General features: G+C 47.6%; 1 protein-coding gene across 2 annotated transcripts in view; it reads left to right on the top strand.

The window, feature by feature from the left end:
* Positions 1–18,937, top strand: part of ncf1 (neutrophil cytosolic factor 1) — a 72,301-nt gene that overhangs the window by 37,716 nt on the left and 15,648 nt on the right. For both annotated transcript variants that reach the window (XM_043718848.2, XM_043718853.2), the window contains 3 exons: positions 2,138–2,260; positions 11,371–11,478; positions 15,875–15,992. In XM_043718848.2, the coding sequence (XP_043574783.2) occupies positions 2,138–2,260; positions 11,371–11,478; positions 15,875–15,992 (349 nt within the window). The remainder of the gene's footprint in view (positions 1–2,137; positions 2,261–11,370; positions 11,479–15,874; positions 15,993–18,937) is intronic.

Here is an 18,937-nt window from a genome sequence, read left to right as displayed (position 1 = left end):
AGCCCGCCCATCACGATCGGATAATTGAGGTTCCCCTGTATTCTCAGCGAAATGTGGAGGTTATTAGGAAGCCCTTGCTGACAGCACTGGACAGGTTTGTCCCACTGAAGTGAGGAGGAGATAGTAGGGTGAAGGCACCTTGGATGACAAGGGATGTGGAACATCTAGCCAAGAGGAAGAAGGAAGCTTACTTAAGGTTGAGGAGACAAGGATCAGACGGGGCTCTCGAGGATTACAAGGTAGCCAGGATGGAATTGAAGAATGGAGAGCTAGAACAGGGCATGAAGAAGCCTTGGTGGGTAGGATTAAGGAAAACCCTAAGCAATCCTACACAAGAGGATGGCCAGAGTGAAGGTAGGGTCGATCAGGGATAGTGGAGGGAACTTGGGCCTCGAGTCTGAGGAGGTAGGGGAGGTCCTTAATGAATACGTTGCTTCAGTATTCACTAGTGAGAGGGACCTTGTTGTTTGTGAGGACAGCGTGAAACAGGCTGATCTGCTTGAACAGGTTAATGTTAAGGAGGAGGCTGTACTGGAAATTTTGAAAAACATAAGAATAGACAAGTCCCCTAGGCCAGACAGGATATACCCAAGGTTACTACAGGAAGCGAGGAGATTACTGTGCCTTTAGCAATGATCTTTGTGTCCTCACTGTCAGTGGAGTACTGCCAGATGATTGGAGGGTGGCAAATTTTATTCCCTTGTTCAACGAAGGGAATAGGGGATAATCCTAGGAAGTACAGACCAGTCAGTCTCAAAACTGTGGTGGGCTGATTATTGGAGATGATTTTGAGAGACAGCATTTATGATTTATTGGAAAACCGTAGTTTGTATGTGACAAAACACATTGATGAAGGTAGAGCAGTGGATGCGGTGTATATGGATTTAGCAAGGCGTTTGATAAGGTTCCCCATGATAGGCCCATTCAGAAACCAAGGAGGCATGGGAAATTTGTCTGTCTGGATACAGAATTGGCTGGCCCATAGAAGACAGAAGGAAAGTATTTAGCCTGGAGTTCAGTGACCAGTGGTGTTTCACAGGGATGCGTTCTGAGATCTCTGCTCTTTGTGATTTTTATAAATGACTTGGATAAGGAAGTGGTGGGGTGAGTTAGTAAGTTTGCCGATAACACAAAGATTAGTGGAGTGGTAGATAGTGTGAAGGGCTGTGGTAGGTTGCAATGGGATATTGAGAGGAGGCAGAGCTGGTCTGAGAAGTGGCAGATAGAGTTCAACCTGGAAAAGTGTGAAGTCATTCACTCTGGAAGGTTGAATTTGAATGCAGCTTAATAGGGTTAAAGGCAGGATTCTTGGCAGTGTGGAGGAACAGAGGGATCTTGGTGTACATATCCGTAGATCTCTCAAAATTTCCACCCAAGTTGATAGTGTTGTTAAGAAGGTGTACGGTGTGGTGGCTTTCATGAGCAGGGGGATTGAGTTTAAGAGCTGTGAGGTTATGCTGCAACTCTATAGAGCCCTGGTTAGACCACACTTGGAATATTGATTTCAGTTCTGGCTGCCTCATTATAGAAAGGATGTGGAAGCTTTAGAGAGGGTGCTGAGGAGATTAACTAGGATGCTGTCTGGACTTGAGGTGATGTCTTATGAAGAAAGGTTGAGGGAAAGGGAGCTAAGGTTTGTCACATTGGAGGGAAGAAGGATGAGTGACGACTTGATAGAAGTGTACAAGATGATGAGAAGCTTGATTGAGTGGACAGCAAGATCCTTTTTCCCAGGGCAGAAATGGTTATTACAAGCGGGCATAATTTGAAGGTGATTGGAGGAAGGTTCAGGGGAGATGTCAGAGGGACAGAGTGGTGGGTGCATGAAACGCAGTGCCAGCAGTGGTAGTAGAGTCAGGTACATTAGGGACATTTAAGCAACTCTTGGATAGGCACATGGATGCTAGTAAAATGAAGGGTCTGTCGGCTAGTTTGGTCTTAGACTAGGATTAAAGGTCGATACAACATTGCGGGCTGAAGGGCCTGTACTGTGCTGTACTGTTCTATGTTCTATTACATATGTATTTTGCGCCACTTGTGAGAAGTAGGAGTGCATTATATTCACAAAATTGATGAATCTTTTCATTATCAATGGTTTGTCTTAATCTGTCGTGTTAACAGGATTCTCTCATTCTAGCAATCACGGGTCCAATTTTACTCCAAACCTATCGCTCAATCGCGGACTATAAGAAGAATTCCAAATACGAAATGAATGTTCAGACAGGAGACACTGTCGAGATTGTGGAGAAAAGTGAAAATGGTAAGAAGGTCTGCTTTCTCTAGGACATACAACGCTATGTCATCACTTTGCAGAAAGCTGGCTCCGTTTACTTTGACCATCCAGTTACAGGGGCTGAGTTTCCTGCCTGTCCCTCTCTGGGAATGGCCGTTTCCTGAGTTCAAAATTCAGGACAAAGAGGGATGGTGGCATTTTTGATCATGGCTCCATCTTGCCCTGGGATTTGGGGTCTTTCCCTTGAAAAGCAGAGCCTGGGGTCTGCAATGGGAACAGGCCTGGTCCATGGATATGAAGTTGGTGGATGCTGGGGCATTTCTAACCCCCATCTCACTGTTAATTAGATACAGTCTCAATGAAGCATGGTAGACCTCTTTACTTCCTCGAACTGGAGAACTTAATGGGACTCAGCAGCAAAAGTAGTAATCCCTAGGAGTACCTGGAATCTTTTACAATAACACAACAGACCTTGCAGCTACAATAAAAGGCCGATAGCCAAGAATGGAATTACAGTATATGCCACTTTGAACTACAGTGTACTCATACCCTTTCCTCCACCCCTGTTGTAGAGTTAACAAAAGCACATAAGTTTATTACACACATAAAGGTACACATAAGACAAGTTGGAATTGTAGATGGAAAAAATCCATTTTTTCCCAGCAATATTGCTTAAATACACTCTGGTGAAGTATCACTTTTATTTCAATCTTTAATTTTTTAAAAAACCTGTTTTTACGCATCAATCTGTTCAAAGATACACACCTCTGTAGCAGATGGGACTTGAATGTAGGCCCCTTAGTCCAGAGGATAGGGTACTACCACTGTGCCATAAGACGGTTTTAATTTCTGAACTGACTGACGAGGTTGTAAGCATTTCCATTCTGTGACTATCTGTAATTCACTCTGTCTTTCTCGGAGACACACAGACACGGACTATCTCATTGATCTTTATCTGACATTCACAACTTTATGGCTGCTAAGCAATACATCTTTGAAAAATTCATTCATGGGATGTGGCCATTGCTGGTGAGAGAGAAAATAAGGAGCTATAGACTGAGGAAAATGCTAGAATCAATTATAAAGCATGGGATAAATAGACACTTGCTTTTTTTTTATTTATCCAGGGCATGTGAGTGTCGCTAGCTGGGCCACCCTTTATTGTCCAATCCTTGTTGCCCCTTGAGAAGGTGGTGAGCTGCCTTCTTGATTCCCTGTAGTCCATGTGCTGTGGATTGACCCAATTGTCCTCAGGGAGAGAATTCCAGGATTTTGGCTCAGTGACACTGAGGGAACGGCAATATATTTCCAAGTTAGGATGGTGAGTGGCTTGGAGGGAAAGTGGTGGTATGGATTTATTTCTTCTGACATCTGGCCTTTCTTCTGAGTTGTAAAAGCTCAACTTAGCAAACACTTCATAATGGCAATATGGGTAGAACCGCAGGAGGTGGGCGAGGTTCTCAATGAATATTTCTCCTCGGTGTTTACCATGGGGAAAGACATGAAGACTTGGGAACTTCGGGAAGTTTGTGGTGATACATTGGGAACAGTCCATCTCACAGAAGAGGAGGTGTTGGATGATTAGAATGTATGAATAGGACAAAGAACAAGGAAAATTATAGTACAGGAACGGACCCTTCGGCCCTCCAAGCCTATTTTCTAAGGGTCTGTATCCCTCTGCTCCCTGCCCATTCATGTATCTGTCTAGATACATCTTAAATGACTCTACCGTGCCCACATTTACCACCTCCACTGGCAAAGCATTCCAGGCACCTGTCACTCTCTGCATAAAGAAATTTCCCCTCTCACTTTGAACTTGTGACCCCTAGCAATTGAGTCCCCCACTCTGGGAAAATGCTTCTTGCTATCCACCCTGTCTATATCTCTCACAATTTTGTCGACCTCAATCAGGTTCCTCCCAACCTCCGACTTTCTAACGAAAATAATTGTAATCTATTCAACCTGTCTTCCTTGCTAGCACTCTCCATACTAGGCAATATCCTGGTGAGGAGAAAGTGAGGACTGCAGATGCTGGAGATCAGAGCTGAAAATGTGTTGCTGGAAATGCGCAGCAGGTCAGGCAGCATCCAGGGAACAGGAGAATTGACGTTTCGGGCATAAGCCCTTCTTCAGGAATGAGGAAAGTGTGTCCAGCAGGCTAAGGAGGAAGAGAGCTTCTTCAAGGAAGGCATCCTTGTAAGAGGATTCGCAGTAGGTTAAAATCTTCAAGGAGAAAGTGAGGACTGCAGATGCTGGAGATCAGAGCTGAAAATGTGTTGCTTAGCCTGCTGGACACACTTTCCTCATTGCTGAAGAAGGGCTTATGCCTGAAACGTCGATTCTCCTGTTCCTTGGATGCTGCCTGACCTGCTGCGCTTTGCTAACCAGTCTCCCAAGCTCATACTTCGTCATGATTTTGCTTTAGATAACTTATCGAAGGCTCAGATATTGGGACAAGAAGTTCATAACTATGCTCCTTTTTCCTGAATCCTTTTCCCCATTTCAGAGTTTGGGACAAGTTTTAATAACATAATGCAATATTGTAGTTTCAGATTGGGAAGCATGTGTTGGTGAGGGAAAGCAGTCTCTTGAAGGAAATGCATTGAAGGATTTGACCTTCATTTATGTATATCACAAACAACAGTGGTCCCAACACGGATCCCTGTGGATCACCACAGGTCACAGTTCTCCAGTTTCAGAAACTCCCTTCAACTACTACTCTCTGTCTCTTGCTGCCCAGCCAGTTGTTTATCCATTGAACTAGTACACCCTGGACCCCATTCGACTTCACTTTCTCTACCATGGGGAACCTTATCAAATACCTTACTGAAGTCCATGTATATGACATCTATAGCCCTTCCCTCATCAATCAACTTTCACTTCCTCAAAGAATTCCATTAAATTGGTAAAACATGACCTTTCCTGCACAAAACCATGTTGTCCATCACTGATAAGCCCATTTTCTTCCAAATGGGAATCGATCCTAAGCCTCAGTATTTTCTCCAGCAGCTTCCCTACCACTGATGTCAGGCCTTCTGGTCTATAATTACCTGGATTATCTCTGCTACCCTACTTAAACAAGCGGACAACATTAGCAATTCTCCAGTCTTCTGGGACCTCCCCTGTGTTCAAGGATGCTGCAAAGATATGTGTAAAGGCCCCAGTTATTTCCTCTCTTGCTGCCCTCAGTGACCTGGTATAGATCCCATCAAGACCTGGGGACTTGTCCACCTTAATGCCTTTTAGAATACCCAACACTTTCTCCCTCCTTATGCCGACTTGATCGAGAGTAATCAAACATCGATCCCTAACCTCAACATCCATCATGTCCCTCTCCTGGGTGAATACCAATGCAAAATACTCACTAAGAATCTCACCCATTTTCTCCAACTCCATGCCAACATTCCTCCTTTGTCCTTGAGTGGGCCAACCCTTTCCTTAGTTACCCTCCTGGTCCTTATAAATGAATAAAAGGCTTTGAGATTTTCCTTAACCCTGTTTGCTAAAAATATTTCATGACCCTTTTTAGCCCTCTTGATTTCTTGTTTCAGATTGGTCCTACATTCCTGATATTCTTTCAAAGCTTTGCCTGTCTTCAGTCACCTAGACCTTATGTATGCTTCCTTTTCCTCTTAGCTAGTCTTACAATTTTACTTGTCATCCATGGTTCCCTAACCTGCCATTTCTATCCCTCATTTTCACAGGAACATGTCTATCCTGCACTCTAATCAACCTCTCTTTAAAAGCCTCCCACATATCAAATGTGGATTTACCTTCAAACTGCTGCTCCCAATCCACATCCAGCTTCTTCGGTATAGTTGGCCTTCCCCCAATTTAGCATTCTTCCTTTTGGACCACTCTCGTCTTTGTCCACGAGTATTCTAATACTTACGGAATTGTGATCGGTATTCCCAAAGTAATCCCCTACTGAAACTTCAACCACCTAGCCGGGCTCATTCCCCAACACCAGGTCCAGTATGGCCCCTTCCTGAGTCTGACTATTTACATACTGCTCTAGAAAACCTTCCTGGATGCTCCCTACAAATTCTGCTCCATTTAGACCTCTAACACTAAGAGAATCCCAGTTAATGTTAGGAAAATTAAAATCTCCTATCACTATCACTCTGTTGCTCCTACATCTTTCCATAATCTGTTTACATGTTTGTACCTTTATCTCCCGCTTGCTGTTGGGAGGCCTGCATTACAGTCCCAACATTGTTACTGCCCCCTTCCTATTTCTGTGCTCGGTCCATATTGCCTCACTGCTCGAGCCCTCCATGGTGCCCTCCTTTAGCACAGCTGTGATATCCTTTGTGACCAGTAATGCAACTCCTCCACTCCTTTTATCTCCCTCTCTATCTGTCTGAAGCATCGATATCCTGGGATAATTAATTGCCAATCATGTCCTTCCCTCAACCAAGTCTCAGTAATAACAATAACATAATTCTCCAGATACTAATCCAAGTCCTAAGTTCATCTGCCTTACCTACTATACTTCTCACATTAAAACAAATGCATCTCAGACCACCAGTCCCTTTGCATTCATCATCTGCTCCCTGCCTACTCTTCCCCTTAGTCACACTGACTTCATTATCTAGTTCCTTAAGCTTTAGTTACTACCTCCTTACTGTCCATTAACTTCCTCATTTGGTTCCTATCCCCCTGCCACATTCGTTTTTAAATCCTCCCCAACAGCATTAGCAAAAACACCCCCAAGGACATTGGTTCCAGTCCTGCCCAGGTGTTGACCATCCAATTTGTAATGGTCCCACCTCTTCCAGAACAGGTCCCAATGTCACAAAAATCTGAACCCCTCCCCCCTGCACCATCTCTCAAGCCACGCAATCATCCTGCCTATCCTTTAATTCCTACTCTGACTAGCATGTGGCACAAGTAGCAATGCTGAGATTACTCCCTCTGAGGTCCTACTTTTTAACTTGGCTCCTAACTCCCTAAATTCTGCTGTAGCACCTCATCCCATTTTGTACCTATATCATTGGTGCCTATATGCACCACAATGACTGGCTGTTCACCCACCCTCTTCAGATGTTCTGCAGCCGATTTGAGACATCCCTGACCCTTGTACCTGGGCGGTAACATACCATTCAGTAGTCTCATTTTCAACCACAGAACTGCTTATCTACTCTCCTTCCAATTGAATCCCCTATAACTATAGCTCTTCCATTCTTTTTCCCACCCTTCTGTACAGCGGTGCCATGAACCTGGCTACTGCTGCCTTCCCCTGGTGAGCCATCTCCCCCAACAGTATCCAAAACGATATACCTGTTTTAGAGGGAGGTGAACGCAGGGGACACCTGCACTGCCTTCCTGCTCATTCTCTGCCTTTTGGTCATCCATTCCCTTTCTCCCTCAGTGATCTGAATCTGCGATGTGACCGATTCACTAAACGTGCAATCCATGACCTCCTCAGCATCGCGGATGCGCCACAGTGAGTCCATTGCAGCTGCAGAGCCATCATGCAGTCAAACAAGAGCTGCAGCTGGATATACTTCGTGCACATGACCGAGTCAGGGACACCAGCCGCGTCCAAGAGCTCCCACATTGAGCAAGAGGAGCATAACAGGGGTCTGCGATCTCTTGCTATTTTTAATCTTAAGCTTAACTTAGTCTTAACTTAGGTAAATAAAAAAGAATGAAAAGTTTTTACCATTCACACAACAATAAAAAATAGAAAAGCCTGACCTTATCAATACACCACAGAGTGTTTACTTTGGTTAGAGGAGTTGGGTGGGTGGCAGACACTACGCGTGTTGTGTCTCAGATTCAGCCGCTGCCCAAATCTATTGGTTCACTCGCCTTCTGACAGTGCAATTCAACTGCCTCCACTCAGCTCCTCACTCTCCCCGCTCCCACTCAGCTCCTCACTCTCCCCGCTCTCACTCAGCTCCTCACTCTCCCCGCTCCCACTCAGCTCCTCACTCTCCCCGCTCCCACTCAGCTCCTCACTCTCCCCGCTCCCACTCAGCTCCTCACCCTCCCCGCTCCCACTCAGCTCCTCACTCTCCCCGCTCTCACTCAACTCCTCGCTCCCCCTCAGCTCCTCACTCTCCCCGCTCCCACACAGCTCCTCACTCTCCCCACTCAGTTCCTCACTCTCCCCGCTCCCACTCAGTTCCTCACTCTCCCCGCTCCCAATCAGCTCCTCATTCTCCCCACTCAGTTCCTCACTCTCCCCACTCCTACTCAGCTCCTCACTCTCCCCGCTCCCACTCAGCTCCTCACTCTCCCCGCTCCCACTCAGCTCCTCTCTCTCCCCGCTCCCACTCAGTTCCTCTCTCTCCCCGCTCCCACTCAGTTCCTCACTCTCCCCGCTCCCACTCAGTTCCTCACTCTCCCCACTCAGTTCCTCACTCTCCCCGCTCCCACTCAGTTCCTCACTCTCCCCTCTCCCACTCAGTTCCTCACTCTCCCCGCTCCCACTCAGTTCCTCACTCTCCCCTCTCCCACTCGGCTCCTCGCTCTCCCCGCTCCCACTCGGCTCCTCGCTCTCCCCGCTCCCACTCGGCTCCTCGCTCTCCCCGCTCCCACTCGGCTCCTCGCTCTCCCCGCTCCCACTCGGCTCCTCGCTCTCCCCGCTCCCACTCGGCTCCTCGCTCTCCCCGCTCCCACTCGGCTCCTCGCTCTCCCCGCTCCCACTCGGCTCCTCGCTCTCCCCGCTCCCACTCGGCTCCTCGCTCTCCCCGCTCCCACTCGGCTCCTCGCTCTCCCCGCTCCCACTCGGCTCCTCGCTCTCCCCGCTCCCACTCGGCTCCTCGCTCTCCCCGCTCCCACTCGGCTCCTCGCTCTCCCCGCTCCCACTCGGCTCCTCGCTCTCCCCGCTCCCACTCGGCTCCTCGCTCTCCCCGCTCCCACTCGGCTCCTCGCTCTCCCCGCTCCCACTCGGCTCCTCGCTCTCCCCGCTCCCACTCGGCTCCTCTCTCTTCCCGCTCCCACTCGGCTCCTCGCTCTCCCCGCTCCCACTCGGCTCCTCGCTCTCCCCGCTCCCACTCGGCTCCTCGCTCTCCCCGCTCCCACTCGGCTCCTCGCTCTCCCCGCTCCCACTCGGCTCCTCGCTCTCCCCGCTCCCATTCGGCTCCTCGCTCTCACTGCTGCTGCAAATGAAGGTGGATAAATCTCCTGGTCCTAACTAGATATATCCAAGAACAGCGCAAGAGTCTAGAGAAGAAATTGTGAGGTCCCTAGCTGATATTTTTGCATCATTGTCAGCCAAGAGTGAGGTCTTGGATGAATGGAGGGTAGCGAATGTTGTGCCCTTATTCAAGAAGGACTGCAAAGAAAAGCCTAGGAAGTTTAACATCTGTGGTAGGTACGTTACTTGGGAAGGTTCTGTGGAATAAGATATACATGCATTTGGAAAGACTGCGTTTGATCAGGAATAGTCAGCTTGGCTTTGTGCATGGGAGACCATGCCTGTCAAATGTGTTGGAGTTCTTTGAAGTGACCAGAAAGGCTGATGAGGCCAGGGTGGTAGACATCATCTATATAGATTTCAGTAAGGGCTTTCATAACATTTCACATGGCAGACTGCTTTGGATGGTTAAATCGCATGGAATCCAGGGTGAGCTGGCAAAATGGATACGCAATTGGCTTGATGGTAGGAAGCAGAGGGTAATGGAAGGATGCTTGTAAGACTGGAGCCTGTGACTAGTGATCGTGTCATGGTTTGGTGCTGGGCCCATTACTATTTGTTATCTATATCAATGATTTGGATGAAAATGTGCAAGGCATGATTAGTAAGTTTGCAGATGACAGGCAGCATTGTGGGCAATGAGGACAGTTAGCAGAAATTGTAGCAGGACCTTTATCAGCTGGGGAAGTGGGCTGAGAAATGTCAAATGGAGTTTAATATAGGTAATTGTGAGGTCTTGCATTTTGGAAAGTCAAATCAAGGTAGGAGTATCACGGCGAATGGGTAGGGCCTTTAGGAGTGTAGAGGAACAGAGGGATCTTGCAGTTCAGGTTTACAGTTCTCTGAAAGTGGAGTAGACAGGGCAGGGAAGAAAGCTGTTGGCACGCTTGCCTTCATCAGTCAGGGCTTTGAATATAGAGGTTGGGAAATTATGTTGCAGTTGTACAGATGTTGGTGAGGCCGCACTTGGAGTATTGTGTTCAGTTTTGATCACCTTGCTGTAGGAAAGATGTTATTAAACTAGAAAGAGTGCAGCAGAAATTTACAAGGATGTTGCCTGGACTCAATGGTCTGAGTTATAGGGAGAGGTTGGACCATCTTTAGAGCATAGGGACCGTGTAGAGGTGAATAAGATCATGAAAGACATAGATCAGGTGAATGCACACAGTCTTTTTTCCAGGGTTGTGGAATCATGGACTAGAGGCCATCAGTTTAAGGTTAGAAGGGAAAGAATACAAGGGAATCTGAGGGGCAACATTTTTACACAGAAGGAGGTACGTCTGTGGAATGAACTGCCGGTGGAAGTGATCGAGGTGGGTACATTAACAATATTTAAAAGGCATTTGGACAATAAATGGAAAGGAAAGGATTAGAAGGATAAGGGCCATGTGCAGGGAAATGGGTTAAGCATGTACGGGCATTTTGGTCAGCATTGACCAGTTTGGGCCAAAGGGCCTGTCTCTGTGCTGTAGGACTCTATGACCTACCAAGTAACTCATTTAATCATTTAGATAAAGTCATATGATTTCTTGGAAATGCTGTGTTGACTGGCTGTGAAAAGAAAAAAAGTTTTTCACTCTTATAAAATAACAACTCACCTTCACAGAACAGTAAACCAAAAGCCCATTTACTTCTACGTCAAAACTCAAGTTCCCAATTCATAAAAACTGTTCCAAACCTTCATCACGATGTACTTAAATACACAGTCGGTCAAACATATATATTCCACTATGTAGGTCAGCAGCTCATTAAACTGAGAAGGATTTCATTTGGAATATACAGGACCTGACCTTCTCCATCACTTTACTCTGAATTATATACTCACTGTCAATGACTTTTAGAATTTCATTCACAATGCATTTGGATACTTGAGAAATTTCCTAAATATTCCTGAATGGCAATTTCAATCTATTAATTCTCTCGTTGTGTAATTACTGTGCAAGTTTCTTCTAATTCCTGAAGCAGCAACTCATCTGATTTGTTGCAGGTTGGTGGTTTTGCCAAATGGAAGGTAAGCGTGGCTGGCTGCCAGCCTCTTTTCTCGAACCCCTTGAAAGCCCAGATGAGAGTGACGAGCAAGATCCCAATTATGAAGGTGAGAAAACATTGAGTGTAACAGCCTGAGCCTGTATAGGATGGGCCTGTCACACAGGAGTTAGCTTATACAGGATGGGCCTGTCACACAGGAACTTAAGCCTGTACAGGATGGGCCTGTCTCAAAGGAGGCTGAGCTTATACAGGATGGGCCTGTCACACAGGAACTTGAGCCTGTACAGGATGGGCCTGTCACACAGGAACCTAAGCCTGTACAGGATGGGCCTGTCACACAGGAGGCTGAGCATGTATGGGATGGGCCTGTCACACAGAAGGCTGAGCATGTACAGGATGGTCCTGAGCCTGTACAGGATGGGCATGTCACACAAGAACCTGAGCCTGTACATGATGGGCCTGACACACAGGAACCTGAGCCTGTACGGGATGGGCCTGTTACACAGGAGGCTGAGCATGTAGGGATGGGCCTGTCACACAGGAGGTTGAGCCTGTACGGGATAGGCCTGTCACACAGGAACCTGAGCCTGTGCATGATGGGCCTGTCACACAGGAACCTGAGCCTGTCACACAGGAACCTGAGCCTGTACATGATTTGCCTGTCACACAGGAACCTGAGCCTGTACATGATGGGCCTGTCACACAGGAACCTGAGCCTGTACAGGATGGGCCTGTTACACAGGAGTCTAGATTAGTGTGGTGCTGGAAAAGCACAGCAGTTCAGGCAGCATCCGAGAAGCAGTAAAATCGACGTTTCGGGCAAAAGCCCTTCATCAGGAATACAGGCAGAGAGCCTGAAGGGTGGAGAGATAAGTGAGAGGAGGGTGGGGGTGGGGAGAAAGTAGTATAGAGTACAATAGGTGAGTAGGGGAGGGGATGAAGGTGATAGGTCGGGGGGAGGGTCGAGTGAATAGGAGGAAAAGAAGATAGACCGGTAGGACCAAGTCATGGGGACAGTGCTGAGCTGGAAGTTTGGAACTGGGGTGAGGTGGGGAAGGGGAAATGAGGAAACTGTTGAAGTCCACATTGATGCCCAGGGGTGGAAGATGAGGCGTTCTTCCTCCAGGCATCTGGTGGTGAGGGAGCGGCGGTGAAGGAGGCCCAGGACCTCCATGTCCTCGGCAGTGGGAGGTGGAGTTGATTGGTGCGGGTGTCCCAGAGATGTTCCCTAAAGCGCTCTGCTAGGAGCCGTCCAGTCTCCCCAATGTAGAGGAGACCGCAATGGGAGCAACGGATACAATAAATGATATTGATGGATGTGCAGGTAAAACTTTGATGGATGTGGAAGGCTCCTTTGGGGCCTTGGATGGAGGTGAGGGAGGAGGTGTGGGCACAGGTTTTACAGTTCCTGCGGTGGCAGGGGAGGATGCCAGGACTGGAGGGTGGGTTGTTGGGGGGCGTGGACCTGAACAGGTAGTCCTGGAGGGAACGGTCTTTGCGGAAGGTGGAAAGGGGTGGGGAGGGAAATATATCCCTGGCGGTGAGGTCCGTTTGGAGGTGGTGGAAATGTCAGCGGATGATTTGGTTTATGCGAAGATGGTAGGGTGGAAGGTGAGCACCAGGGGTGTTCTGTCCTTGTTACGGTTGGGGGGGTGGGTCTGAGGGTGGAGATGCAGGATTTGGACAAAATGCGTTGGAGGGCATCTTTAACCATGTGGGAAGGGAAATTGTGGTCTCTAAAGAAGGACGCTATCTGGTGTGTTCTATGGTGGAACTGGTCCTCCTGGGAGCAGATACGGCGGAGGCGGAGGAATTGGGAATACGGGATGGCATTTTTGCAGATGGTAGGGTGGGAAGAGGTGTAATCCAGGTAGCTGTGGGAGTCGGTGGGTTTGTAAAAAATGTCGGTATCAAGTCGGTCGTCATTAATGGAGATGGAGAGGTCCAGGAAGGGGAGGGAGGTGTCAAAGGTGGTCCAGGTAAATTTAAGCTCAGGGTGGAATGTGTTGGTGAAGTTGATGAATTGGTCAGCCTCCTCGCGGGAGCACGAGGTGGCGCCAATGCAGTCATCAATGTAGCGGAGGAAGAGGTGGGGAGTGGTGCCGGTGTAATTATGGAAGATCGACTGTTCTACGTAGCCAACAAAGAGACAGGCATAGCTGGGGCCCATGCGGGTGCCCATGGCTACCCCTTTGGTCTGGAGGAAGTGGGAAGATTTGAAGGAGAAATTGTTAAGGGTGAGGACCAGTTCGGCCAAGTGAACGAGGGTGTCGGTGGAAGGGTACTGTTGGGGACGTCAGAAGAGGAAGAAACGGAGGGCTTGGAGGCCCTTGTCATGGCGGATGGAGCTGGAGAGTGATTGGATATCTATGGTGAAGATGAGGTGTTGGGAGCCAGGGAAACGGAAGTCTTGGAGGAGGTGGAGGGCATGGGTGGTGTCTCGAATGTATGTGGGGAGTTCCTGGACTAGGGGGATAGGACAGTGTCAAGGAAGGTAGAAATGAGTTCAGTGGGGCAGGAGCCAATGGGTCGGCCAGAGTGGTCAGGCTTGTGATCTTTTGTAGGAGGTACAACCGGGCAGTGCGGGGTTCCCGGACTATGAGGTTGGAAGCTGTGGGTGGGAGAACTCCTGATGTGATGAGGTTATGTATGGTCTGGGAGATGATGGTTTGATGATGGGGAGTGGGGTCGTAGTCGAGGGGACGTTAGGAGGAGCTGTCCTCGAGTTGGCACCTGGCTTCAGGCTTGTAGAGGTCAGTGCGCCAGACTCCCACTGCACCCACTTTATCCGCTGGCTTGATGGTGAGGTCGGAATTGGATTAGAGGGATTGGAGGGCTGCGTGTTGTGAGGGTGAGAGGTTGGAGTGGGGAAGGGAGATAGACAAGTTGAGGCGGTTAATGTCCCGGCGGCAGTTATAAATGAAGAGGTTGAGGGCAGATAATAGGCCAGCGCGGGGTGTCAAGGTGGATGCAGTGTGTTGGAGGTGGGTGAAGGGGTCCTTGGAAGGTGGGCGGGAGTCCTGATTGTGAAAGTAAGCTCGGAGGCGGAGGCGACGGAAGAAGTGTTCGATGTCACGGCGTGTATTAAATTCATTAATGCGTGGACGGAGGGGGATGAAGGTGAATCCTTTGCTGAGGACTGATCGTTCGTCCTCCGTGAGGGGGAGGTCTGGAGGGATGGTGAAAACCCGGCAGGGCTGGGAACTGGGATCTGGTGTGGGTGTGGAGCTGGGAGTGGGGGCGGAGCCGGTAACTGGAGTGGGTGTGGTGGGGGGAATGAGGCTGGAGTCATGAGCAGGGGTGATGTTCACCTCAGGGTTCTGGGAGGCGGGGATGGTGACAATGGGATCTGTGGGGGGGTGTGTCAGCAAAATGCAGGTGAGTGGCGTTGGTGGGGGCGGAAGTGGTGGCAAACACGGCAGTAGGGGGGTTGAAGTCACTGAGCGTGTGACATCAGCGATGATGTGAGGGGTGGAAGTGATGTCACGTGTGGTTCATGAGGAATTGTGAGGGGCGGAAGTGGCTGTGGGAGCGGAAGTGACATCATCAATCAGCGTGGGGGTGGCAGCTGCACCAGCTGCATGGCTAATGGCATCCGAGCAGTACCAGAGGCTGGGGGAATCTTCTGGAATGTTTGAGGAGTGTTGGTTATGGAGGTGGGTAGATAAAAGTTTGTTGTACTTAGAGTTTTTGATGTTTGAGATGGAGTTAAAATACTGTTTGTTGAGAGTATGAATTCTCCTGAGGGTGTAGTACAGAACCACACTAATCTAGACTCTGGTTTCCAGCATCTGCAGTCATTGTTTTTACCCTGTCACACAGGAGCCTGAGCCTGTACAGGATGGGCCTGTTAAACAGCAGTCTGAGCTCCACTTGCTCAGATGGATGCAGCTCCAACAATACTCAAGTATCTTGTCACCATCCAGGTCAAAACAGCTCACTTAATTGGCTCCACGTTCCTCCACTGCCAACTGTGCTCTCTGCTGCTACTGAATATCTACAAAATGCGCTGCAGAAACTTACCGAGGCTCCATCAACACCACTTTCCAAACACATGATCACTTCCATTGAGAAGGACAAGGACAGCAGATGCAAAATAGCCCAACAGATTGGCGTCACATTCTCTCTACCATTGACATTGCAGGTGTGTACACTATCTACATGACACTGCAGAAATTCACTGAGGCTCCTTAATCAGCACCTTCCAAACGTATGACCACTTCCATCTGGAAGGACAATGGTAGCAGGTACATGGGAACAAATAATTGCTTGTGTGGTTTGGTTTCAAACTATGATCATGCTCCTATGAAGTTCATTGTGACATTTTCCTGTATTAAGAGAGTTATATTAATAGACACTGTTGAACAGGGTGCAATACGATGTGAAATTCAGTTGCATTTAATGTGGTTTATGGTTTGTTTTGAACCAATCTGAAGAAAATGGTACTGATATATCCACTAGCATATTTTGAAGAGAATTAAACTTCCTGTGTTATGTTGTAGGTGAGCCGTATAAAGTCACGAGTAGCTACACTGCTGTTCAGGAGGATGAGATGACTCTAGATGAAGATGAACTGGTTGATGTAATTCATAAGTTGCTTGATGGTTGGTGGGTGGTAAGGTAAGTATGAAATAAAACCAAAATATCTACAAACTGTACTATTCTCAGATATAAGAGGCAGAGATGCATTGTGCTTCACAATTACCAGACGTCCCAAAACAATTTACAGTCCATTAAGTACATTGGCAACTCCTTCAATAGTGCAATATCAGAAACAGAACAGCCAATTGCACACAGCAATCCCCTACAAAAGCGAGGAAATCATCTATTCTTCGGTTGAAGAATAATCCTTTGTCTTGGACACAGCCTAGCCCTGTTTTGATTTAGAGGTGCCAGTGTTGGACTGGGGTGGACAAAGTTAAAAATCTCACAACACCAGGTTCTAGTCCAACAGATTTATTTGGAAGCAGTAGCTTTCGGAGTGTTGCTCTTTCAACAGGTGGTTGTGGAGTATAAGATCGTAAGACACAGAATTTATAGCAAAAGTTTACCAACTTTTGACACAACTGGAATTATATATTGAAAAATACCTGGATTGTTTGTTAAGTCTCTCATCTTTTAGCATGGATGTGTTGGTTCATTCAGAATATTCGGCAAACTTCAGAACAGAACAAATTACTGCAAGGAAGTGTACCGACAATTGAACAACAAGGAACACTACAGGCAGCTACCGGCCCATTCAACCAAACAGCACACCTGTGAACTAAACACATTGACCAGGACTTTGCATCCAGTCCTTCAGAGTTCCCTACGTGCCCTCGTCACACGTAGTTCTCACGTAGGTGACTTCTACTGCCTTCCAAAGATACACAAAGCCAATACACCAGGACGTTCCATCATATCAGACAATGGAACCCTGTGTGAGAACCTCTCTGGCTATGTCAAAGGCATTCGACCCAGGACCTTCCTCCAAGGCGGACTTTGGGACAGGCAACAACGCAAAGTGACCTGAGCAGACGCTGAGGTTGGCCTCAACCGGGACCTTGGGTTCATGTCACACTACAGGTGACCCCACTGCACTATACACAGACATAGACACACACACACACAGACACAGACACAGACACAGACACAGACACAGACACAGACACACACACACACACACACACACACACACACAGACACACACTCATACACACGGACACAAACACAGACAGACACGGACACAAACACAGACACACACAAACAGAAGCACACACTCCTACAGACCCATACATTCACACAGACCCTCTCTCATACACAAGCTCTCTCTCATACACACACACACACACTCTCCCACAGTCACACGCACCCTCTCACAGACTTATACACCTTTATACTCTCTCTCTCACACACACACTTGCGCGCGCGCGCACACACACTCTCGCACAAATACTCATAACCCCCCCACACACACACACACAACTACATGCACACAAACACATATAGGTTTGTGGGGTGAATTTGTACTTGCTGAATTACATTTTATTTTGCTCAAAAACTGCATGAATCCATGTCAGATTCTGTAAATCCATTTTTTTAGATTAGACTCAGTCTGACCATTGTGGCACAGACAGTCTCACACAGGGCACCTCACACCTTCAATGCATTATCTAGGCCGACATGATACAAATTGTTAAAGTTCACCTGAGAATGTAACTTTAAAAAAACTTCAGCGATTTACATATAAAAGAACTGAATCCAACATGTTCATTCTAAAAGATGAGAGCCTTAACAAATAATCCAGATCTTTTTCAATATATAATTACATCACACTGTAAACTTTTGCTATAAATTCTGTGTCTTACGATCTTATACTCTACAACCACTTGATGAAGGAGTGGCGCTCCGAAAGCTAGTGCTTCCAACTAAACCTGTTGGACTGTAACCTGGTGTTGTGATTTTTAGCTCTGTTTTGAACGAGTGATGAGGGCCTTCACTAAATCTCGAGGAAGAGACCCCCTCAGCTGACAATTCCTACAAAGGGCAGCAAGCAGGATAATATAGTACTCCCTCAGTAATAGATCAGAGCATCCGGTTTCTATACGCACACTTAGTTGAAAGCAAGTGTTGGTGGTGGTTTAGGCCCAGTTAAAGCTATCCTGGAAATGTTGGCTGATAAAGATTTTGTTCGTAGTTTCATAGTAATAGAAGCAGGAGTAGGTAATTTGGCCCATCAAGCCTGCTCCGCCATTCATAAAGATCTATCCATTATCCCAGCTCCTCCGACCTGCATTATCCCCATAACCCTTAATTCCTGTACCATGCAAAAACCCATCCAAATGTGTCTTGAATATATTTCATGAAGCTGCTTCTACTGCCTCCCTGGGCAGAGAATTCCATAGATTCACTACCCTCTGGGAAAGCGGTTCCTCCTCATCTCTGTCCATGGTTAGGTGAACTGGCCGTGCTAAAATGCCCATAGTGTTAGGTGTAGGGGAATGGGTCTGGGTGGGTTGCGCTTCAGCGGGTCGGTGTGGACTTGTTGGGCCAAAGGCCTGTTTCCACACTGTAAGTATTCTAATCTAAATCTGCTCTCCCTAATCTTGAGGCCATGTCCCCTAGTCCTTGTCTCACTCACCAGACAAACAACTTGCCTGCCTCTATCTTATCTATCCCTTTCATAATTTTACATGTTTCCATAAGATCTCCTCTCATTCTTCTAAATTCTAATGAGTACAGTCCTAGGTGGCTCAACCTCTGCTCCTAGGGTAACCCCCTAATCTCTGAAATCAACCTGGCGAACCTCCTCTGCACTGCCTCCTACGCCAGTATATCCTTCCTCAAGTAAGGAGACCAGAACTGTGCACAATACTCCAGGTGCGGCCTCACTAACATCTTGTATAATTGCAGCAGAACCTCCCTTCTCTTAACTTCAATCCCTCTAACAATGAAAGCCAATATTCTGTTTGTCTTCCTGATAACACTGTTGCACCTGCAAATCAACTTTTAGAGCAATTATTGTACAAGGACGCTTAGTCCCTCTGCGCAAAGGCATGCTGCAATCTTTCACCACTTAAATAATA

The sequence above is a fragment of the Chiloscyllium plagiosum genome, unplaced genomic scaffold (genome assembly GCF_037043375.1).
Source record: "Chiloscyllium plagiosum isolate Xiang-an unplaced genomic scaffold, Cpla_swu_hap1 HiC_scaffold_31, whole genome shotgun sequence".
Taxonomy (NCBI): domain Eukaryota; kingdom Metazoa; phylum Chordata; class Chondrichthyes; order Orectolobiformes; family Hemiscylliidae; genus Chiloscyllium; species Chiloscyllium plagiosum.
The sequence above is the reverse complement of the archived record's forward strand: the minus strand, read 5'-3'. Positions and strand labels throughout refer to the sequence as shown.